Source organism: Botrytis porri, assembly GCF_014898465.1.
Source record: "Botrytis porri strain MUCL 3234 chromosome Unknown BPOR_001, whole genome shotgun sequence".
Lineage (NCBI taxonomy): Eukaryota > Fungi > Ascomycota > Leotiomycetes > Helotiales > Sclerotiniaceae > Botrytis > Botrytis porri.
In genome coordinates, this window is record NW_024066075.1 from 4,045,010 (window position 1) to 4,070,466 (window position 25,457).

Genomic DNA, 25,457 nt, shown 5'->3' on the forward strand with positions numbered 1-25,457 from the left:
TTCCCGTATGGCAGGTATCACTCGTGTACTGGCACATGAATCTGCCTCCTAGAATCCCACATTTTCCCCGAATATGTCTATGGAATATGACAACAATGCAACAAATCGTAGTAGGTAAATGCAGTATAGTTTACAAGAGTCTCCGGATCTGGCTCCCAGTCTATGCATTTCTTTCATATGCCCTTGTTCTTCTTCCTTTTTGTCCGCCATCTTTACTTTGCTTTGTGCTCCTTTCATCTTGGCCATTCGTGGATTTTCCCACGCCGCCCATGAAGATTTCTTTCTCTCTGCAACTGATCCAGTAAATATCTGTCCACGCAACCATTTTTCTACATGAGCATTACAAGCCATTGAGGTGTCCGAAATATCTTTGTACAATCCGTCCGTGTCCAGATTTATCCTTTTGTAGATTTTGTTTCATTTCTCAACAAATCTGTAGTCAGACCTCCACTTCACACTAATACAACCTTATCAGATTATTATTTCCCTCCGTTCGCGAGTCCATGTTATGAATTCAGTACAATTATTAAGAGCTCCATTCCAAACCCCAAACAAGTCATCTTTGAAAACGATGTTACCCAAGATTACTTCTTCCTGATACTCGAATGCATCCTGGGTATTTGAGCTCCTTGTTCGTTGATATTGTTAACTTCACACATGTTTGTCACGAATACCCAAAGAAGAATGATAGTATGGCCAATCACAGGATCTGCGTTCTTTTACTCGGGTTCCTTCTTGGATAGTTCATTTTTATGAATTTCCTTTTTCGGTTTTGCGCTAAGCAAGTAAAGGACTTGGTAGTCTTTTCTCACACAACGCCCTTCATTGGCGGCATCGGGTTTTTATTAGTCAATAGCTCAGGATTCAGTTGCTGTAATCTTGAATTTAGGGTCTGGAGGGATAAAGATAATGCTCCGAAGAAGAGGAAACAAAGCTCGATTGTCAAGTATTAATTACGAAATCGACACATAGATTTGAGAGAAAATCGAAACGTAATTTCAAGGAATACTGGCAAGCTAGTACCAGAGGGATAAAGATTGTAAATCAACTATCAATGACGATCTTAGGGTATGAAGTTGAACTATGATGTAATGACACCTTGCTCGCTCGCTAACTTTTCCAAGTCTGAAGTTTGAGTCATTCTCACTAGCTTCGCGTCAAAATCCAACGGTCTGTCACCAACGTGCCCCTAATTAAATCGGGTGAGTCTAGTACAGTGATCTGCCTCTTGAAGTTGGCCTCGCGTGACATTATTTATCAATACTTATTGACAGATATGACAAATGTAGATTTTTTGTCTATTTTTGACCCACTTATCGAGGATGAGTGAAAGATCAGAGTGAAAAAGTTTATCATGAAGTGCAAAAACTACTAGGTAGTCTATCCGTCCTCACTTAGTGCCTTTCTCCTCATTTTCTTCTCTATATAAAGATCGTTTTCTTCACTTCACATCCCACAATCAAAGTCATCGACATACAAGTCGAACGCAAAACATCTACAAAAGTCGATTCACTCAACATCTTCATGAAGACATTATCAAAATGAAGGTTTCGAATGCCTGTGTCTTCGCTCTCATCACCTTCTTCAACCTGAGTACAGCAGTGGTGATTCCAGAAACGTCTACTACAGACGGAGATCTGGTCCCATTCAACATGACCACTCCCGAAATCCACCCACCATTTATCGTACTCCCCTCCTCTTCCTCCCCGACGAAGACCAAACGCGGTGAGGCTAGCAAATCCCAAGAGGTTAAAGAACGCGAAAAAGTAGTCCCCATATATGAGAAACCCTGGCCCTGGCAAAGAAAGAAAGAAAAAGTAAAGCCCAAGGTTACACCACGTCCATGCCCATACCCCAAGACTCGCCCATGCATCACGCAAAAAGAGATCGATCAAGGATGGCATGATAAGGCAGGGTGTTACAACAGATCCTGGTTTTTCACCTACGGGCCTACACATTGTTGGGATGCAGGAGATGATTGTATTAAGCCAGATTGCAGATATTAAACGTGAGCTAGTGTCCCCGGCTATTATATATAGAGATATTAACTAATACTAGCTATAGAAATTGATGATGAATTAATCATACAAATTTGGAACGACCAAGACAGGAGAGATCAGCTACCTAGGTATAATATCAGTGAGCGATGTTTCAAATAAGGTTGTAATCTTGCGCGGCAATCTGGATAGGAGGCGAAATGGCTTGACGGGTAGATGTGGCCAGATAAACCTTGAAAACGAGGCACACCAGATTGAATCACTGTAAAAGTCTGAATTTGATACATTGGCATTCAGGTCGTAGCATTCCTATCTGAATAATTGAATGGTTGCATCCGAACGTTGTATGCCAGATTCTGTGGTGCAGGGATGGTATAACTATTATCATATATAATACAATCCTTATTCCCTTTACGCTATGATTATAGATATCCTACTAACCTATATTCTTTTAATACTAGAAACTTTTCATTTGATAAGAACTTTTAATTAAATAATGTAACTACTAGTTATTTTTCTCATAGGAATATAAGATATATAACTGAGAATCTAAAGAACATTGATTATATTTATGAATTTGTAAAAGTAATTTAAGGAAAACCATACTCTAATTATATTATATGATTATATATATATATATAACAGGCTATTTTCGTATTTTATACACTTATAAAACCTCTTTTAATTAATTATAAAGACTATTAATATTAGAGTAGGATTATTTCGATCGAAATAAAGAAAGGAAAGTCGATAAAAGTCTAAAATATTATCTTAATTTAATAAATAACTCTTAAATGAATTAATAAAATAATTGAAAAAGAAGACGTGATTTAATTAAAATCGTTAAAGGCTTTATAATAATATGAATACTTTTAGAATAGACTTTATGATAATGATAAAATTAATTAATTAAATTAAGAGTATTAAGTAAATAATACTTGAAATACATTTGAAAATACATTTGAAAGTTCATTTATAAGTAGGAATTTTATTATTGGAAGTCATATATATAATACTAAACATCTTTTTCTATTCTAATAGATGTCTGAATAATATAGTAATAAAGTATACGATTTGAGGTTATATAATACAAATGATCTATATCTAATAACTTATAATTAAATAGAAATAAAAAAAGATCTATATAGTTATATATAATCGATGTTAGTCTTAATTAACTTTATATGATATATTAAAGCTAACTCTATAAAAAGAGAGCTAAAGAGTATATTATTTAGAAAGGTATGTAAAATTTATATATATAATATTAAGTAGTATAATAATAACAAATATCTTTTTCTATTTCAATAATTATAGTCTGAGGTATATTTGTCTTAAACTTTTTTCAATATTAGTATTTAAATTAGAATCTATATGTAAATTAAACTAATAGATGCTTATATGAATATTAATCATTAGGATTTAGTAATTAGCTTTGATTCATTAGCTACTATATTATAGTTGTAAGCGAATGCAAAATATAATAGCCCTAAGCGAAAGCAGAAGAGACTAACTCTTCTTATAGCGTCTATATAAGGCCTATAACTTCCAATACTTAGCTAGCTCTTTAGACAGAATATAATATAGACATTTAGGACCTACGAATACCGTGGGTGCTACGTCTTTCGTATCCTTCTCGAATTAATAATACTATAAAAGAATATATAAAAAAGAATAAAGAAAAGAGTTATAATATTACTACTCTAGTATTCTATTATTCTATTATTCTATTATTCTATTATTCTATTATTTCAATATTTTATTAAACTAGACTATTAAACTATTAAACTATTGAAACATATAATATGTAATCATTATTATTATATATAATATTATATTTAATATAACATTTAGTAGTGATAATATCTATAATATTATTTATTCAGATAGTATACTTATAGAATAGTATTTTTCCTTTAAATAAAGAAACAATTAGATAGATGAATGTAACTCATTTTACTCATACATTTTATATGTATACCTGAAAAAGTCTATTCAACTTAAACTATTAAATATAATCTATTAAATCTATTAAATCTATTAAATCTATTAAATCTATTAAATCTATTAAATCTATTAAATCTATTAAATCTATTAAATCTATTAAATCTATTAAATCTATTAAATTTTTAAAAAAAGAGGAAAATGAAACTAAAAAATAATAAGAATAATAAGAATAAATTTATTAATTAAATTTGAGTATAGTAAGGATTAAAGATTTAAGAACTAGCTCATAGATATATTATATATTATACTATATTATCAATGTATATATATATAATTAGAAAAACACGAAAAAACTAAGGAAAGATTTTCTTGGAAAAACCTATTAATCTTTACTACATTCAAATCAGAATCTTACTCTCTACCCTCTTTTAAAATTACTGAATTAATACCTATCTAGATTGAAGAGATATTATCATCAATATTGAAAAGAGAGGTCTAGTATATTTATATTTGAATTATTAATATTAACATTATTAATAATAGATTTACTATATTGAATATAATTAATAAAAAAGATTAAATTATAAATTTTTATAATAATTCAAGCTTTTTAATACTCGGAGATTTTACAGGAGGATTTCAATTACAAAGAAGAAAGTTCTTAGGTATAGAAAAATGAAAGATAAAAACTTTTCAAAAAGCCTTACTTTTTTTTAAGAAATATCTTATAAGAAATATATTAATATAATATTTAATATTCTATTAATATATTTATAGCTATTCTATACAAATAAAAAGAAAAGCCAAATCTTTCGAAAAACATTTATAATATATTTATTTAAATATATAATATTTCATATTAGTATATGATATTATTATAAAATACTAATTTCAATATTACCTTGTATAGTAAACAATATATTACTAATTATAATTAAAAAAAATTCTTCAATATAGAATATATATTATTAAAGTAATAATATTTCGACATTATTATATTTATTATTTCGATCTTATTCAATCATCTAGTTCAATAATATAATCTTATCTTTTATATTAATAGAATAGTTTAATAGGCTTTAATATATTGTATTCTATATTGATAAGGTAATTCGACGGGAGGAAAGGGAATAGAAGATATTAGATTTTAAAAAGAAATTATATGTTATTAATATATTATAAAAGAAGATGAATATAAGACTTATAAGTAATAGATTAAAGATTATAATAGGATTTTTAAAGGATTTAAAGTATTAAAGGGTGAAGATAATTCTTTAAAAAAGATATAATATTATAACTAATTATAGCTTTTATAATATTTTAAAAAAAGTTAAATAAAAAGAAAAAGATTATTATAACAAAATAAAAAATATAGAATTTCTATAAGTATATTGAAAGATTTAATAGAAAGAAGGTTTTTGAATATAATAGATCTATAATATAAATAACTTGAAAGACTTAAAAGAATTACTTAAAAAGTTATTTATAAATCTTAATAAGAAAGTTCAAAAAAAGATAGGTTTTTATTTCTTTTTCCCATCTATCTTATTCAATTAGAATTATATATAAGCACATCGTATAATCTTAGCATAGCTAGATAGATCGAATCGATTATAAATTTACTATTACTACTATATATAATTAAAGTTAGAATTAGTATTAGAATTCGAATTCGTAATAGAATAAGAATTTGTATTAGTACTAGTACTAGTCGTTGGGGAAAAACAATTTAAATTCTACGAATTCGTAGAGTTTTATAATCATATAATAATTAATAAGAAAAGTAGAATTCTACGAATTCGTAGTCTGAAAATTGATTTTCCCCGACGACTAGTTATGAAGTTGAATTATTTAATGAAAAGTTTTTATTAAATTAAAAGTATCTATTATTAAAGAAATATAGATTAGTAGAATACTCCTATGACTACTTAGTTTTCTAACTAGTTTTTAAAATGTATCTTTTTTATATCTTATTAAAAACAGTTGAATAATATATTTCGATATTTCAATTTATAATAACTTTCTTTACAGAGTTTCGATTTGAACTATATATAATAAAGAATAGTTGATTTTATTATTTATCTAGTTTCTACTAAATTCTGAATTATATTAATTGAAATTAAATTTTATAAATAAAGATTAGTTATATAATTCGAATCTCCTACTTTCTAGTAACTCCTGTTTTGAATTATTCTTTTATATTAAACAGCTCTTTTTCGACTTAGTAATATCTAGATTAAAGTAAAAAATAATTTTATAAATTTAATATAATAAATCTTTATATTGATATTAATAATATACTAGAAATTTAGACTAGAATTTTTTAAATAGAAGTCTAAAGCTTTAAAATATTGATTTGTGAATTTATATGAGAATTACATACAAATTAAAAAATTTCTTAAAACCTTTAATATCTTTTCAATAACAATTATCAAAAGAAAACTATTTATATTTTTAAAGCTTTAAACTTGAATCTATATAATAATTGTAAGTTTTTATTAAAAAAAAGTAATAAAAATAGAAATAAATCTTTTATAAGAATTGATAATTCCTACGATTTCGAAAATACCCCTTTAGAAGTTAGTTTTATTTTTTTATTGAATTCAGTTAAAGAGTAGATCAGCGAATTATATTTGAAAAGCTACTTATGAAATTGAGTATAATCCCTGATCCCAACTACCCCACAATAGCTCGAAGCTTCAAAATAATTCATGCTGCGTAGGTATATGTACCTTTCAGCAATTTAATTTCTTCCCAACAACAACAACACATACTCTACACAAGGCTTTCATTCTTGTCTCATATTGATTGCTCAACCACCTCAAACCAACCATGCTTCCTTCAATCAAAGCAGCACCTCTGCTCAGTCTGCCTCCATCTTTGCGTCCACTCCTCCTGTCACGACTCTACGCAACACATACAGGTTTAGGTACTACAAGTGCCTCGTCGCAATCAAAAAGAAAGGCTGTTACCACCTTCAACGATGATGGCAGAGTTCCTTGGCGCGACTTATCGCGGCGGGAAAAGGTTGCCAGAACAACGCAACAAACTTTTAATCTTGGTACTGTCCTCGTCGGCACAGCATTGACGGTATGTAAATGGCAATGTTTTCACACAATCCACCACTGAATTTCAATACAGGGAGGAGTCATCTATCTTCTCTACACAGAAGTATTTGCGCCCGAGAGTAAAACCAACCAATTCAACAGGGCCGCCGATCAAGTCAAGAAGGACCCGCGGTGCATAGAAATACTGGGGGATGGAAAGAAGATAAGAGCATATGGTGAGCCAACAGCGAGCAAATGGGCAAGAGCTGGGCCGATTGCGTATGTATCTTATACTAAATCTGCGCCCGAATTGTACTGACTTTATAAAGATCCAACATTTCGAAGGATCGTAGAGGGGTGGAACATCTGGTTATGCATTTTAACGTCGAGGGTCCGCTCAATCAAGGTGTGGTGCACCTACATATGGTCAGACGACCGTCTGAGAGCGAATTTGTATACAAGTACTTATTCTTGGACGTGAAAGGGCATCAGAGAATCTACCTTGAGAACGCAAATGCCACAAATAATGGTCCGGGGAAAAATAGATTCTTGGGGGTTATTTGGCGATGATATGGATGTCCGGTTCAAAGTGGGACATTCAAAACGTTGTTGGGCTGCGATGAATTGATGTTTGACACTCATCTTTTAAACAACTGGGAAGAACATTATAAAGGGTTATTCAATAATGATTTAAATATTCGCTTCAAACTGGGACACTCAAAACGGTATTGGGCTGGAAGGAGGGGGTTTTCAACAGCAATTCTGAATACCTTCAATTTCATATATTATTAGTCCATCATCATCTAGACTTTCAAGCTTGTACTCCGTGAAGAGTGACCCTCGACGCTAAAACCCTTCATTACCTAATATATGCCTGTATTCCGATCTCTCACCGCCTTACCAAATTAAGCTTAGCGGATTTTAACCTTAATCGATTTGCGAACGCCATGGCAATCTGGCCATCCCCTCGACTACAACAATAATTTGAATCCGATTACAATAGGGGTCTCTTATTTCTATACAACTCCAACGACTTCGCGTCAGAGATAGTAACATCTACACATATTCGAAGGCTATCAAATATGGCAGCTCTTGCTTCGAAGGCGCAATCCCAAAAGCTCTTCGAGAAGTTAAAGACAAAGCCAGCAAATAGGGTACGCAAGACAAACTTCTCTGGACAAATGCAATCATGATGCATATGCTGATATGCTTTCGCGCAATAGATTTGTTTTGATTGTGGGGCAAAGAATCCAACATGGACGTCTGTGCCTTTTGGAATCTACCTCTGCCTTGATTGTTCATCGAATCATCGCAACTTGGGTGTTCACATCTCCTTTGTGCGATCGACAAACCTTGATCGTACGTATAGGGCACGACCGTGGAAAGGACCCGAGGGGCTAACAATGTGACCAGAATGGCAATGGGATCAACTCCGAGTTATGAAAGTTGGTGGTAACGAATCTGCCACGAAATACTTTCAATCAAATGGAGGTACTGCAGCACTCAATAGCAAGGACCCCAAAACGAAGTACCAGTCGAACGCTGCCACGAAATATAAGGAAGAATTGAAGAGACGTGCTGCCAAGGATGCTACAGAGTATGCCATTTCTGCGGATAATAGATGTTGATGCTGATTGATGTACAGATACCCGAACGAGGTCGTTATTACCGATGCGGCGACTGATGCCGCTGATGGAACTTCTACACCTGCCGGCGAACCTGATGATGACTTCTTTTCTTCCTGGGATAAGCCTTCGATCAAGCGACCAACACCCCCAATTTCTCGAACTGCTACACCACCTGTTGTTGGACGAACACCTTCCCCATTCCTCAATGCCGGTGCCAATGCTGCTGGTAACGGAATCGCAAGAGCAACATCACCACTAGGAAAAACAGAAGGGACAGCTGCAGCGCCTACGGCTAGCCGTATCACATCGTCTGCTGCGTTGCGAAAAAGCGCTACAACAGGGACCGGACCAAGAAAAGCAAATGTCCTCGGCGCCAAGAAAACCAAGCTGGGTGCAAAGAAGGTTACTGGCGATGTAATTGATTTTGATGCCGCCGAGCGCAAGGCAAAGGAAGAAGCCGAGAGAATTGAGAAATTAGGCTATGACCCTGAGGCCGAAGAAGCTGCGACAAAGAAGTCAACTGCCAAGGCAGCTGATCTTTCGAGCATTGCCGCACCAACACCTGTGAGCCCAGGAAGGGCAGGATACGGTTCTGGTCACAGCCGAGAGCGGTCAAATGGTGAGGTTGAAAGACTCGGAATGGGAATGGGAAGACTTGGATTTGGACAGATTGGAGGCTCAAAACCTGCAGCTACTGCACAGAAGAAGATGGGCGGTTTTGGCTCAGTTGGGCCTATCAAGGCCACAAAAGAAGGTGAGAGATTGCATTCAGCAGTCACCACCTCCCAAATCTCAAAGCTAACATTTCTACAGATGATGATGAGAAATACGCTCGTCAAAAGTTCGGCAGCCAAAAAGGCATTTCGTCGGATGAGTTTTTCGGCAAGGGGTCATTTGATCCGAGCGCACAATCAGAAGCCAAAACTCGCCTACAAGGTTTCGAAGGAGCCACATCTATCTCATCCAATGCTTATTTTGGAAGACCTGAGGAAGAAGAGGGCGGAGAAGATTATGGTGATCTCGAGACCGCTGCAAAGGACTTTGTGAGGAAATTTGGTGTCACAGCCGGGGATGATTTGGATAACTTAACACAAGTCCTTGGGGAGGGTGCAAGCAAACTGCAAGGTGCCATCAGAAGCTATTTGAACGGCTGAATAAAGGTGATGGGTGATAGACAGGAGTTTGGCGTTTGTATGAGCAGTATGTGAAACTGTGATGGCAAGATTGAGAAGTGAGAACTGTGAAAAACAGACTCGAAGATCGCAGAGGGCGTAAAAGGCTTATTCTCGTAGTAATCGGTGAGGATAATTCATTTCTTCTCTTATGTACTACTTTTGTCCCACAATTTAGATGACATTACTTCTGTGTAATTATTGTAGATTTCCGACACTAAATGGACTTGGATGAAGGTGTAATGATCAACTGTGTTTTGAATGATATCTCATGTTTCTTCGTGATAGATTATTTTTTACGAATCTGGACAAGGTTACCTGACAAACAAAGCGAATTCAATATCTTAGACAATTAGAATCACTCAATTGAATCCACGAATGAGACCCCCCGTAAAATTTCTAAGAAAGAAAATGCAAACTTGCCAGATGCTAGCCTCCTCAACGTTGAAGTTCTCTTAGCTAAGCAGTGGAGTACAACCAACCGGGGGACTTGCTACTCAAACAGACGTCTTGTGGCAGAAGAATGGATTTTATAAAGAATGGACATGGTTACCATTGGACCAGCCATACCCCTTAGGGCCCTGGCGTCGAGCTTATAATACATAATATGCCTATTCAGGCTAGCACCTTCTTCTGTGGCCGCAAGTTCGGATTCAAAAGTTTTCGAAGATTGCAGGACGAAACTGTGTTCTAGATGAAGTCGAAAGCATGGTCGCTAACTGCCTAGGCGGTATCAAAGTCTAAATCATTGGCATGGGTTGAAGGGAGATTGCTGCTTATAGTGCAGCATCTGTTGTACCCGCTTGGGGTGCTACCACTCTTATTTACCTGTCTCGATCATGGTGGAGGGGCCGGAAGACGTACACGAATGCAGATTATCATTGGCGGCAAATCGTATCATATCATGTTTTGTGAAAATTAATTGGGAATTGAACATACATCAATGAGTATAGAAATTCATCATACTCACCGCAGCTCAGATTTTGACGTTTTTGAACACCTTCGTTGTCTAGATAGTATTCAGATATGATCACCGCTATCGATGTAGTAATACTACCAAGGAAGATACCAAAATTTTCCTATGGAACAGGCGTCAGATTTGTTCATCATGGGTTTTTGTTTCATCTCCAATGTCCTGTGTTTTCTGCCTATCCACTATCTCTTCCAATGCTCGACACAGTCGCGTTAGTACTACTAGTGGTCCATCTTCTACCCGTTGTAGATCTTGTCTCTCTTATTTTTAGTGGAATTTTTCTTCTGATCTTATCACGACTCAGACCTGTTGCAATCATACCGGTTTCGGTTCTCCTAGAAAGGGTGTCATCAGCTACGCTAAGGTAACCTCCTGTCCCTCCGGGTCCTCCAGTTGTCACACTAGAGGTGATCGCTCCGGGAGGGTTCCATAGATTTTGTCCTGGTACATACCAGGTGCTACCGTTGATGACTTGGGGGACGGCAGGCGAATATGCGGCGATGGAGATGCCGATTGTAGAAAAGATGATGGTGGTTTCCATTCGTTCGATAATAGGGGTGGGGCAAGCGATGAAGGTTGCATTGTTGATGATGCTGATGGGTGGGGGTATTGGTGCCGACGGGTGAATGAAGACTGGTGATCTGGGAGGATTCAGTGGTGGGGAGTGGAGTGGGAGGATGGAGAGAGATAGAGATGGGGGATTGTTGATCTGATACTGTGGGAATGAAGGAGGCTCTTCGTGGGGAGCTAAATGAGGAGCTGGTGGCTATGCATTTGGCAATGGTCTTTGTTAGAATCGGTGGAAAGAGTAGGGTTGATGGACACCAGATGGCTTCCTTTGCACAAATGTAGATGGTATAAGTACTTGCAGAACTGTTTGTGATAGTAGGAAGATCGTTTATGATAGATGTTGTATTATCATGCTTCTCGCTCTCGGTTGGTACGATGAGGGTAAAAGCGGTATTGGCTATTGGGAATGGCGCCCCATTCGTGATAGTGGATCGGAGGAACTGGGTTTCTGCACAGCAGCGACAGGAGATGACTCGTTCTCACTACTATATGTTTGAGGGGGACGGGTATGCGAAACGAGAGCACTAGTTGAATTTGAAGAAAGTACTGTTGAAGGCACTGGAATTGTTCCGCTGGGTCTACCTGTCGCTGCGGCCGCGACATCGGAACCACATGAATGTCCCGTTGTGATGTGGAATTGCTCGAATTGGTGAGGAATGATACTGTTCTGCTTCTCGTCTCTTCAGTAGAGGCACATGAGGTTGTAGAATTTGTTGAGCATGACGGGATAGTTGTGGAAGGGATCTCGGATGTATTCTGACTCAATATCGTCTCGATTTCTGGTTTTGGAGTAATAGGATTGCTTGTCATCGAAGGTGCAAGACTGTACTGAGTTGAAGAAGTAGTACCGATGAAGCAAGTCGAAGGCAACTGCGCAACGAACATAGTCGACACCACAGTAGGCCCAGCTACCCATGTTAGAAACTCGATTGCTTTGGCTGCTTCAGCATAGACAACAACGTCAATAATAAAAATTTCTGTAAGATGAAGGGAACATGATTGGTCTGGCTGGCAAGTAATGCAAGCCTTGTATAGAGGAGCGTCAATGTATGCGGCAGCCTCGAATTTGAAGCCGAAATAGAAAACTTCAACAGAGGTACCAGCTTTTAATTTTAATCGAAGGGCTACGTTGAAGCATCCAGCTCCGGATTTGAATTTCGTCGGTAAGGATTTCGCTTTGATTCCTTTCCTGGATTGTGTTAGTTTTGCCGAGAAACGTATATATAGAGGTTGGATGGAAACAGGATTTACATACAGGATCTCCTCCACAAGTTCTCTACTAAGTGGATTCAAAACGATAAAGGATCATCTGGGAACTCTACTTCAAACCCAGTAATGACATTCAAAGGTCCACTTACTGAAAATATTAATTTAATTTTAAATATCAATCTAATCGAGTCTTTGTCATTAAGCTAAATCCCATTAGCATGTCAGCAAGGACGGTGTGAGCACGAACATGTGGTTGTACATACCTGTATACCAAGAAGACTCTCTGATGTATATATAGGAACGGTATAAGTTCCTGCTACAGCAAACGCAATATATTACTCGAAATGTCCCGTTAACCCACTGGAAACCGAGTCTTAGATTCAGATCAAGTGCATCAACGATTATTTCTGTGGGGTTTGTCAGGAAATGTAGAAAGTTTTATAAGATGGATTAGTTCGTTTCCACTCCGGTGGTTATAACGAGTGCATTGCCGGTGGTGAAACATTCTACACAAGTCGCCTTGATGGATCCTGTGATTCTTCCTCCCTCGCCAGGTGTGGCCTTCCTTTACTGCACTGGAAGACTTGATATCAGCATGAGCTTGCTTGTTGGGAAGTCATAACAATAACTTACACTTGCAACATAACAGAATTCGGTGGTAGATGAACGGCTAAGGGGAAAGATGCGAGATCTAATGCCGACCGTCATTTTTCTAGAAAAGAGACAATTTCTACATCTGCACCTCGTACTTGAGATTTTGAGTAGCCATATCCTCCGGCATATCTCTTGTATGGTATAGGATCAGTAGGAATAGGAGAAGCAATGACAGGACGAACCAAGTTGAATACTAAACTTGATAGAATCGCCTATCTTATGATGGTAGATGTGAGGTTCGAATCTAGTTCAAGTGAAGGACGAAGCTTGAAGCTCAATGGCAGAGTTTGGTGTAAAAACGAATGCAACTTGGAAGGGCCGTGTGTAGTTGTACAAGACACATGTAAAGTCGTCGCAGGATAAGAAAGTATTATAAGGGTGATTAATCGATGGTGAACCATTCCTTTTCATGCCATGTGCGAGTGTCAGTAGCATCTAAGCGAGCATAATGATACCCCGCATTGCAATTTCATCCTTCTGATATATTGAAACTACACGTACTTCACGTAGTGCTCAATTTTAACATCCGTGAATTCGCTCATGCCAATTTGTGCGGGGTCCCTATGATTGTTACTAGTGAATAATTGACTCTCGATTGTGGGCTGGATAGTGGGCTCAACGACTTCCCGGTAAAAAAAACGGCAAGTGAATCGTAGATGCAGTCAAAGTAAGATTGTAAGCAGCCTCGCCAAAATTTGATCGACATCATACAGATACATCGCGGAATTATTCCCACATGCAACCATTCAAGTAGCTTGGTGAGTCCACAGCCCGGCAGACCTATATCTTGGAAAGTACACTTTAGAACTTGAATAAGCTGTAGGATAGACGATGGGTGTGGGGATTAATACCACAAGATATCATGTGGGAAATTCGAGGATAGAGGTCAAGCGAGAAATAAAGAGGTCGTATAATATTGGTAAAATATTAGACGATTCGGAACTAGTTGATAAATCATACTCATATTGCATCAAACTTGGAGGTTAAATGCTGGGTTTCTGAGAAGAAGGAAGTAATGGGTGGCAATAATGAGCACAAAGAGAAGTTTGATTTATACAGACTGTATCTGAAATGATACCACAAATACCAATGAGGTGTTCGTAAGTTCGAATTGATGGACGAGCTTCAAGTCCTAATATACAAAGTGAAATCGACGACCCAAAACATTTGAAAGTTTTAACTGTATGTATGATTGGATGCGTATGAGTGTTAAGATGTACTTTGGATGATAGCAGTATCCTTGTATCTCTCAGAAAATGATGGTGGACCGAGCGACATCTAGAGAGCTAGCTCATCTTCGCTATCTCCCTGGGGCGGTGCTAATATATCCTCGCTCCCCTGCCACTGAGGAGGCATTGGTGGCAACTCTTCATCTTCTTCCGCCCATCCATAATCTTCATCATCTTCACTGTCCGGAATCTCGAACTCGGCTCTTTTACGTTTTTGAGCAGGGAGAGCGACGACGGGTGCGGGTCTAGCTAGTAATGGAGATCCTCGATTAGGTGTAATGGAGGAGATACCCACCTTTCCAATGACAAAAGCAGCAAATATTCCTCTTCCCTCTAATAAAGTCGTACCATCCACTTTAATGACTTGTGCAAACCGTACACCATCTACTTTATTTCCTTCATCATCGTCCCACCCCCAATCTCTGAATAAAGCCACTCGACATGCAAAGCCTTGTTCCCATGCAGTAGCCGAGATTGATGGTATCAAGGCTGCGGCGAGACCGGGTCGCATTTTGGTTACGCATTGAGTGAGGATTAATATGGCGATATTGCGAGTGGTAGAAAGTTTTTGGAGGGCGTTGATGAGATATTGAAGAAGGGGAAATTTGCGCGAAGAGGGGTTGGGAACTACCAACGTTAGTTTGGCGATAAACGGCAATGTGAGATGATGAGATGGATGCAGCTGGTAGACATGTGATGATGTGAGCATGTTTGAATCGTCACATACCTCCTAGCTTTTTAGGAGTCGATGTAGAGTCAGCATTGCGGGGAAATGCACTGTCGATTAGAGTAGAAAATGAATCAATGATGATCAGACTAGTATCTTCAGGGGGGAAGTTTTGTGTGGTGTGAGTAAGTAAGGCAAGAAGATGAGACAATGTTGGCGTTGTAAAATGATTAAAGTTGCTTAGAAGGGTGTCATCGTTGAGAGGTTCTGGAGATGGAAAATTTTGGAGAATTTGACTGAATCTAGGACCTGATAATGGATGTGATGCGTCTGGGAATGTTAGTAGAGTAGATTTTTGGGGTCTCTGATATCAAAAGTGGCATACATGGTAGCGATTATCAATACTCGGCATATTTCTGAAATGGAAATCTAGAGAGCTTTGAAATACAAGATGGTAGACAAAAAACAAATGCTTACAAAAGAAATACCCAATCGATGAAAGACGACTTACCTACCCAAACAACATTTTCATTCTGATGTAAAACTCTGGCTGCCAAATGCATACTACATTACATAAAATTAGCATACATAGTCAGATATACGACCACTTGAGTATGTTCCATTACCCCAGAGTAGTTTTGCCAACACCAGGTGGACCATAAATTTCCGTCACTTTTCCTCGTGGAATACCTCCATGGATTTGATCCGCACTTGCGGATACTTGCAATGGATCTTTATTTTGGAGAGCTAAATCCAAATTCGCCAGACCGGTAGGAATGCAACGCGTTGGTGATGATTCTAAATCTTGCAAAGCTTGGGCGGCGGAAACTGTAGGCATGCGATCTTAGAAGGTGTCAGCCTATCACTTGTGTTGTGCTGTGGCGTCAGGAATTGTGATGAAATGAGTCTTTACGTGGGGAAGATGAAGAGAAATTGGATCTTCCAGGGCCATGTATGGATTGATAATCCATTGCTGTTTGCTGATGCATGGGAGTAGAATCCTGTAGGATGAACGGCGATGAGACAAAGTGGTTATGGTGATAATAATGAAGAGGAAAAGAAGTTATTCGCGTCTTGATGTTGCATTGTCTTGTGGCTCAAGATTCCATCCAAATCGGTGGAGCGACGTGGGTATGGTGGCACGAGTGGGAGGAGGTAAGTAAAGTCTGCTCATAAATTCGAAAACACGTGACACTCGCATTCTAAAAATAAAACCCAAGCTCAATCGATTGAAAACACAGCGGTAATTACCGAGGCCGATTTGAACGATTTTATTAATATACTAAAAATCTATTGGAGCTAAAAACGCATTTAGAATTTAATAGTGTATTTATAATATTAAGAAACTATTTGATTTAATATATAATCCTAGAAAAAAAAAAAAAAAAACTATAACGTAGTTTATTATCGAGTGAATTTTATTATTAAGTAGATTGCTTTAAAATATATATAAAATTCGTTTACATATAACTATATACCTTATTCATTTAATAATATAAATTTTCAAAGTTTGAATATATAAATCTTATAAATATTTAATTAATTAATAAAAATTTGAATTAAAATAGTAGTTATTATAGAAATAATTTTTTCTACAACGAAAATTATAATAATTCCTACTTTTATAGAATATAATAGAAATTTTCATATACAGCCTGAATACCTTTATAAGAGATTTCTTCTTATTAATAAATCTTTTTTCTTTTTCAAAAAATATTAATTAGTTATTAAGATATACATATTAAAAAAGGCTAATTTTGATGTATATTAAAGTGTCCTACTTAATAATATGACTCATTCGATGATAAGCCACGTGATATTATTAATAATCAAAACTTAAGGATTTGATTAAAGTAATTACTTTTCAATTATTATAAAACTTAGAGTTCGTATTAAATTTAATCATATTCTAATTAGTAAAGTTATAGAAATTAGTTTTAATATAAAATCTCTTCCTTTTTTAATATTACTAGATTAACTATAAATTCTAATTTTAAGATAATTCAAAAAGAATTATATTAATTGATTTTCTAAGCTCTTATTAATAATCCTATATGTTCTTTTTTCATTTTATTAATTTCTTTAAAGTTGTATATTAAATTCAATATATTCTTATTGATATTATAAAGATTAATTGAGATTGAATTAATTATATTCTATTAGTTTATATATATAATAAGGAATTGTTTTTCTAATATTAAAAAGCTGAAATGAACATAATAAGTTTAATCTTATATAATAAGAAATCCTTATCTCAGTTATCTAATAAGTCGAGTACTCTACTTTCGAGTCATTTTTCTTTTGGGTTACTTTTGAGTTACTTTTTATATTAAAAATGAAATTTTTAACTTTCTTATTTATAAATAGAATTTATTAAAAATTTGTATATATATAATTCAAATTGTTTTGAATTGATTCTGAAATTTTTAGATTTTTAGAATTTTTCTATATTGAGATCTAAAGCTTCAAAATATTGATTTTTTTATTTATAACGTAGTTTATCAGCATATAGCCCATATCAATATATGACCTACTTTCACCTCAATTTATACTTTCAAATTTATATTATTTAATAATAATTGAATCAATTAATTAAAACTATTAAAAATCTAATAATTTAAAATCTAATATATTATTTTAATAGGTTCTTATATTATATCCTATCTTTTTATATTTACTATAACATCAATTAAAAAATATTTCCTTATTAAAATTCCTCCCTTTTTAATATTCATTATATTAAATCTAAATATTAACCTTTTATTAAAATAACATATTAAAAATCTCTTATTCAATAGATACTCTTTCTTAATATAATTAAGTTTTTTATATATATTAATACTTACTTAATACTTCATTTGCTATTCGAAATATATAATTTTCTATATTTAAAAGTATATTTTTATAAGCTAATCTTTCTATACTCTTAATTAAAGTTAATATAGTTTCGAATATAAATATAAGGGAGCTTAATTAATAACAAGTTATTCAAGATTTAATTAATATTAATTAAGAAAAAGCTTTGATTAAATTATAAAGAGTTTGAAAGATTCATTAATTTAAATCAAAAAAGAGGGGGGTAAATATATAAATTCGAATATCTAATTTCAAAAGTATAACTTCAAGATTAAATAGGATTAAATCTATTCCTTGAAATTTTGATTTCATATTCTGAAAGATAATTAATTCTTTATATATAGTTTTAAAAGCTATAAAGAATTCAATCTTTAAAATATAATTAATATATATTTTAATAAATCTATCAATTTGATTATTATATAAACGTTTTAGATTACTAAAACAACTAATATTAAATAATTGAGTTAAATAACTTGAATATAATAATAAACATAAATATATAATATCATTCTCTTTATAATTGTTGGGACAGGGATCATGTGACTACGCTAGCGTCTTGTTACGGGAGCTGCCTCTAGGGTCACGTGGAAGTGTCTAGAGATCTCTCGAGGTGGTTTAGACTAGACTTCAAGTAGGAATTCAATAAGGTTGTAACTGGTTGCAATTCTCGTAACTATAGTATGAAACTAATGATTGATCTTGAGCACGAAGCTCTACATTGTAATGAAACCCATTCCCTTATATAGACCTTCGTTCTCGTCTGGATAGCTTGGGTAGACTGTCTATCCTGTCTATCCACGGATAGCCTGGATAGCTTGCCTATCCTGTCTATCCATCACGTGACACCTGCCCCGTGACCTATATGATACTACTGCTTATCTAACCTGTGCTTACTAGATAACCTGTAACCGCTATCCCTCCTGTGCCTACTGTAGGATAGGTGCCAACAAAAGATAGGTACCTATCTTTTAATCATTGCTTATTGATTCGGTTACCGCTATCTTTCGTTACCCTTTAATCCAACTGTCCCTACAGTGCTGTTTTCGTAGGTTCCAACACCAAGGCCTTAGGTTTATCTTATAATCCATGTTGCGGTGCGGGTACCTCCGTAACACGTCTTCCGACACTACAGCAATACGTTTCGTAGCCCTAGCTTTTAGAACCTCAAGCAATATAACAACAGTGTGAACCATAGTACTATATTGACTTCACCATCCCCATGGTGATACCAACAATAATATACTTGAAAAGCTATCGATTTATAGCTTTCATATCCATCTAGTATTAATATTCGATATTTATCTTTTTTTTGATTTTTAATATACTTATTAAAATATTTCAATTATTCTAAATCTGTCTTATTATTTGTTTACTTATTAAATATAGATTTAATAGTTTATTTTATAAAAAGATTTATTTCAGTATATCAATTAGAGAGATAAACTTATTCTTAAATTACTAAAAATGAGGGGATAGTTTCACCCTCTTTATTTCTATATATTGTTATTATAACCCATTCTCGATTACCTAGCTATACTAATTTGCTTTTATTATATCTTTTAATATTAATAATAATTATTACTATATATATAATCCTTATTATAAAGCCTATTTTATCGAAATTATAGAAATCTCCATTCAAAATACTATATTTCGCTTACATATTCATAATTAATCGAAACTATTCTTTAATAAGCTTAAAATCCTTATAAAAAACTTTTTGAAAGTTATAAATATAATTAAAATATATCTTTAATTTAATTCAATATTTTATGAATTGATATGTTTAAAGCTTTTCAATATTCTTTATATTTTTTAATTCGAGAATATAATTTACTATATCTTCTATATTTCTAAGTTTAAATAAAAAACCTCTCAAATCTATATTGAGTATATATTCGTTAATAATATTCTCTTTTAATTTTGAAAGATTATAAGATTTATATTGATATTCTATACAAAAGATAAAATTATTAATTCTATATTATAATATTATATATAGAATATTATATATAGAATATTATATATAGAATATTATATATAGAATATTATATATAGAATATTATATATAGAATATTATATATAGAATATTATATATAGAATATTATATATATTAGTAATCTTTTAAATACTTTGTTTCTTATTTTTCTAAATAGCTTCAATAATAAGGAATATATAAGCTTCTTAATTATTCGAATTCATAATGAATTATTAATAAAATATATATTGAAAAAGAAAGGTATAAATTGAAGTGAAAGTAGGCTATATACTAATAAACTATTTTATAGGAATTATATATAAATTTAGGACTTTTATAAAATCTTTAATAATTTTTTAATAACAATTATTAAAAGAAAACTATATATCTTTTTGAAAGTTTTGAATTTAAATCTATATAAAAAATAAAAAATAATTTTTTTTTTAATAGATATAGAGATATAGTATATAGTGAGTTTAGAGTAGTATAAATAATTCTTATAGTTTTAAGAGTATTCTTTTAAATATCTATTTATAAGAAGTTTTCTTTTTTCTTAATCTTTCAAAATAAATATACTATAAACTTATAATCAAGCAAACATACAATCATATATCTACAAGCTTAAATTGTACTAAACCGCACCTTTCAACTATATAAGCTTTAATATCAGATATAACTATAGTCGTCGCCAACAATGTAAACACTATAAAGACTATCCCTATAAGAGCATTAATCGCAACCAATCTCTAGTTCACCTACGATTAATTATTACCCTCACTCTTACTATTCAATTATAATAGTATAAGTATCTATAGTATAGAAGCTACAAGAACTGCTACATCAAGCCTACTAATAATAAAAAGATTCTCTATTATAGTTCAACTTAATATTCTTAATAAATAAATGCAATTTAAACATAAGATCTATAAAATATTTGAAGTAATATTTTACTAATTTAAAGCCAATAGTATATTAAAGAAAGCAGTCTTCAATAAAGAAATATATAATATAGTAATAAACAATATTAAAACTAAGTTATTATAAAATATAATATAATCTTTAGTTAAAAATAAGAATAACAATAATCTAAACCACATCTATATAAATATCACAAAAATCCTGAAAAACTTGAGTGTATTTATGAATATAACTACATACATATAAGGGCAGGCTAATAAATAGAGATCGGTCAAACCCCGGAAAACCAGAGTGTATAACCGATTTCCCTACTACGTGTACGACCCTACTATATGCACGCTTTTTTATATCAAAATAAAAATCAATTTAAAATTTAAAAATCATTATAATAATATAAAATTCAATTCTATGGTTAATTAATATTATTAATTTAGATTTATAAGAATTTCAAATTATTAAATTGAGAATTGATTGAATAATTGAATAAAGAGAATATAGAATTTTGATATATAATTTCTTAATAAATAATATATTATAATCTATTTTTAAAATTATAATAGATTTTTATAGATTTTTTGATATCAATAATATTATAAAAAAATCAAAAAAATCAAAAAAGTAAAAAGAATTAAATTTAATATGGATTATTAGATTTTTTGAATTATTTATAGTTATTTTGAGAAAGTTGAAAATATATTTTAAAATGAATTTAAATTTTATATCTAATATTGAAGATTTAAAAATTATATTTTTGGAAAAGGAATTATGTTAGATATTAAAATATATAAATTTTTAATTTATTAAGGGAAATTATTTAAAAAAATCTTTTATTTTTGAAATTTTATTTTTAAAATTATTTAAATTTTAATTTTATTATATGTAATGAGAATTGAATTATATAACTTTTATTTTAAAATAAAATTCTTTAGAAATAAGTTTTTTGTAATTCGAAATATTATTAATTTATTTTTTAAAATAATTTTTTAAAATAAAAATTGATTTAATGTTAATTAATAATCAAATTTTCAAAATTTAATTTTTTTATTAAATTAAGATTTAATCAATATAGTTTTATTCTTTAATAATTGATTAAAATCTTTATAATAAAAATGTTTAAAATTAAAATTTCTTAAAAAAACTAATAAATTTTTATATTATATTTATTATTAAATTAAATCAAATTATTAATTATATTTATAAATCTCTATTTAGATATAATATTAATGAATAATAGATTTTAATATATTTATATTTTTTTTAAAGATTATTAATATTATATAACTTAAAAATGAAATAAAATATTATAAATTTATTATTTTACTAATAATTAATCTTTAAAATATTTTCTACAAAAGATATTAGAATTTAATATCAATATAATTTCAAATTTTCGATAAAAGCTTTAGTTTTTTTTCAAATATTTTATATTATAATATATATAGTTTTATAATCTCATTAAATAAAACTCATATTTTTAATTATATTATAAAATATATTAATAAATAAATATTTTTTCTATAAAAATTTGATGTCTTATTTATTATTATTATTACTATAATTTTTGAGGTTTTTAAATTTTTTATTTCAAAATATTAAACCAATTTATTTCAATTATTTCAAATTTAAATTTCAAATTATAATATTGCTTTTTTAATTTTTAATTCAATTTAATTCAATATTTTATATAAATAATAAAAACGTGCATATAGTAGGGTCGTGCATATAGTAGGGAAATCGGTTACCAATCTACTAGCAGCAGGAATTGCTGTCCTGCGATGCCGCGCTAAATCAATAAGAAAATCGTACACCTCACGAAATCCGAGGTCTATAAGATTAAAAAACATAGCCGAAAAACTCATCTAACTGCTAAAGCATTAGCTAATAAGACAGCTATTCCAATTATAATAATTTTTTAAAGTATAGTAATAGAAATATCCCTTTTTATTCGCAGGGAATACATTACTATATATAAAAACCTGGGCAGCTCTTAACATACTCCTCAGAATATCTCTTTAACTAGTAGCTCATCTGAAATTCTCTACCATTCCAAAAGGAAATGTTTAAATAAGAGCAGTTTAAATAAAAAAATACTTTTTAATGTTATATTATCATAGTATATTAATATAAATATTAATATTAATTTAAATAAATAATCACTCCTCTTAGTATTATAGCGCTAGTTATTAGATGATTATGGTCCAATTCATATAGATTGACTAGGTAAACATACAGAAGAAGATAGGAGTATATATTATAATATTATAAATAATATACGAATAAAATTTAAAGATTCTATATATATAAGAACCCTTTATATATTTTAGAATTTGGATTTAAAATTATTCGGGATATAACCTTTTTATATTAATAGATAACTAGGATAATCTGGACAATCTCGAAAAGAAAAGGGAAAGATTAAGAATAATAATATATATGTATAAAAGTAAATAACTATATATTTAATACAAATATATTCAATTATATTAAGATTTTCTTTGGATAAAAGTAAATAGAGTATAAATTATTAATATATATTAATAGTTAAATATTAGGGAAATAATGAGTTTAATAGTCTTTATAACGCTTCTTAATTGTATAATAATAAGTAATAATTTTAATGCTAAATATAATCTATTTAAACCTGGTATAGCTTTGGCCAGTCAAGGAGCTCTCCTTATAAAATAATCTCTTTCAAGTAGAATAAATTTTATTGGGACTTTAGAAATCCTTATTCATAAAGTAAATCACATAATTAATCTAATCTTTTCTAATATTTTTTTTATTAATATTATTATTAATAATAATTTGAAAAGCAATTTCAATTATGAAATATAGGTAATTATAATCCTGAATCTTATTTTATTTATTATTAAGTTTCTTAATTATATAATTAATAAAAAAGACTTTTCAATTTTTTAGGGGGTTATAAAAAATAAAGTTCCTTATTTTCCAAGTTTAATTAATATATCTGTCAAATAGATTAATAAATTAGTAGAAATACTAAATTCTTTATTTAAATTAGTAATTTATTTAACAAAAAAGAAAAAAGACATTTTCAATTATTCTACCCTTTGATAAACAAGTAAATATAGAATAGTATATTAAAACTATAGAATAGTTAAAATTAAGAATATCAATCAGATAGAACATTAATAGTGAGGATTAATAATTATAATTAAAAAAGTGAAATGTTAGTATTAACATGAGATTATTGATAGGATAAACTATAATAAAGATTTATATAAAGTAATTAATTAGTATAAGCTCACTGTCAACCTTAGAGCATCATTTTTAATTATTAATAACATAATAACTAAAAACATTACTAAAAAGATTCAGGTTTTATAAAAGAAGGTCCTCAAATACTTTAATAATAATAACAATCTTATAACAAATTCACTTCAATTAGGCTATATATTTAACAAATTCTTATAAAGTATAAAAAAATTCTTCAAAAAAATAAAAAAAAGTATTATAGAAGTTTTGAGCATTTTATTAGGGCTTAGTTAGATTACTATTTATCTTCTAAAGGTTTACTAGGACTTTATTGAACTGATAATTACTAAAATCTTTAATTAATATTTGCAATTAAATTACTTCTTAAATAAATAAAGATATATAAAGATGATAATAATTTTTAAAATCAGAAAAAAAACAAATCATTAATATAATCCTAATAACTAATAGCTTTATTCTTATATATCTTAAAGAATCTAAAATATATAATCGCCTAATATATCTTATAGATTATAATGATAGTAGGTATATTTAGCTTCTAATATAGAGAAGTATTCTTTAAATAAGTAGTAATAGATTTAATTATTTTATTTATATATAATATTAAAAAGACCTTTGCCTATAAGCAAAAAGTCATAATGATTATATTGAACATATAAGATATATTCGATATACTTCTATTAAATAAGCTATTGGAATGTATATGTTAATAAGAATAGCCTTATTCTCTTTTGTAATTAGTTTAAACCTTTTTAAGCAATTACTTAATAAAAGTTCAACTAGAAAATATAATTATAAAGTATAGTTATATTAAATATAATACTTTATAAAACTCTCCGCTTTTATTTATATTATATATTCTATACCTTATTAAGCTTCTAAATCAAAATATCAAATTGTACTTCAAATATATTAATAATATTTATATTTATTATATATTTAAGAATATATATAAGAATATTAATCTTTTTAAATATAATCTTTACCAAATCTTTTAATAAAATGAAAAAAACTATATAATATTTATATTAAAAAAGCTAAAAATGATATACCTTTTTTAAAAGAAAAAGATGTATACCCTATATTTAAAAATAAATAATAAGGTAATAATTTGTTTAATCAATAAGATAAATAATAAAGCTGTTTAATCAGCTTTATACTAATTAAAAATCTAATTTAATTAAAAGCTTTTTTTAAAAGATATATAATAAAATAAAAAGCGAAAGTTTATAAGATTGTAAGATATATCAAAGGGTTTGTACAAATATATTATAGCCCATCAGCTATAATATTGTACAAGGTAATAATTATTTATATCTTACCCTCTACTCTTTATGGATCTAAGGTATAATATATAGACCGAATAAAGCCA

At 30.8% G+C, this 25,457-nt stretch overlaps 5 protein-coding genes across 5 annotated transcripts; 3 read left to right on the top strand and 2 right to left on the bottom strand.

Moving 5' to 3' along the window:
- Positions 1–1,541: 1,541 nt before the first annotated feature.
- EAF01_001070 (uncharacterized protein) lies at positions 1,542–2,006 on the top strand (the record flags this gene model as incomplete). Its single annotated transcript, XM_038909320.1, has 1 exon — positions 1,542–2,006. One exon carries the CDS (start codon positions 1,542–1,544, stop codon positions 2,004–2,006), a length of 465 nt encoding a protein of 154 aa, XP_038776226.1.
- Positions 2,007–6,776: 4,770 nt separating this feature from the next.
- EAF01_001071 (uncharacterized protein) lies at positions 6,777–7,561 on the top strand (the record flags this gene model as incomplete). Its single annotated transcript, XM_038909321.1, has 3 exons — positions 6,777–7,034; positions 7,086–7,270; positions 7,321–7,561. 3 exons carry the CDS (start codon positions 6,777–6,779, stop codon positions 7,559–7,561), a joined length of 684 nt encoding a protein of 227 aa, XP_038776227.1.
- Positions 7,562–8,073: 512 nt separating this feature from the next.
- Positions 8,074–9,773, top strand: EAF01_001072 (uncharacterized protein; the record flags this gene model as incomplete). Its single annotated transcript, XM_038909322.1, has 5 exons — positions 8,074–8,145; positions 8,215–8,350; positions 8,405–8,588; positions 8,637–9,373; positions 9,433–9,773. 5 exons carry the CDS (start codon positions 8,074–8,076, stop codon positions 9,771–9,773), a joined length of 1,470 nt encoding a protein of 489 aa, XP_038776228.1.
- Positions 9,774–10,939: 1,166 nt separating this feature from the next.
- EAF01_001073 (uncharacterized protein) lies at positions 10,940–13,187 on the bottom strand (the record flags this gene model as incomplete). Its single annotated transcript, XM_038909323.1, is given in 9 exon segments — positions 10,940–11,479; positions 11,588–11,628; positions 11,639–11,774; positions 11,818–12,523; positions 12,590–12,613; positions 12,631–12,691; positions 12,807–12,950; positions 13,009–13,118; positions 13,177–13,187. 9 exon segments carry the CDS (start codon positions 13,185–13,187, stop codon positions 10,940–10,942), a joined length of 1,773 nt encoding a protein of 590 aa, XP_038776229.1.
- Positions 13,188–14,475: 1,288 nt separating this feature from the next.
- Positions 14,476–16,064, bottom strand: EAF01_001074 (uncharacterized protein; the record flags this gene model as incomplete). Its single annotated transcript, XM_038909324.1, has 5 exons — positions 14,476–15,053; positions 15,154–15,423; positions 15,605–15,657; positions 15,720–15,936; positions 16,007–16,064. The coding sequence occupies 5 exons, from the start codon at positions 16,062–16,064 to the stop codon at positions 14,476–14,478; spliced, it is 1,176 nt and encodes a 391-aa protein (XP_038776230.1).
- Positions 16,065–25,457: the final 9,393 nt, after the last annotated feature.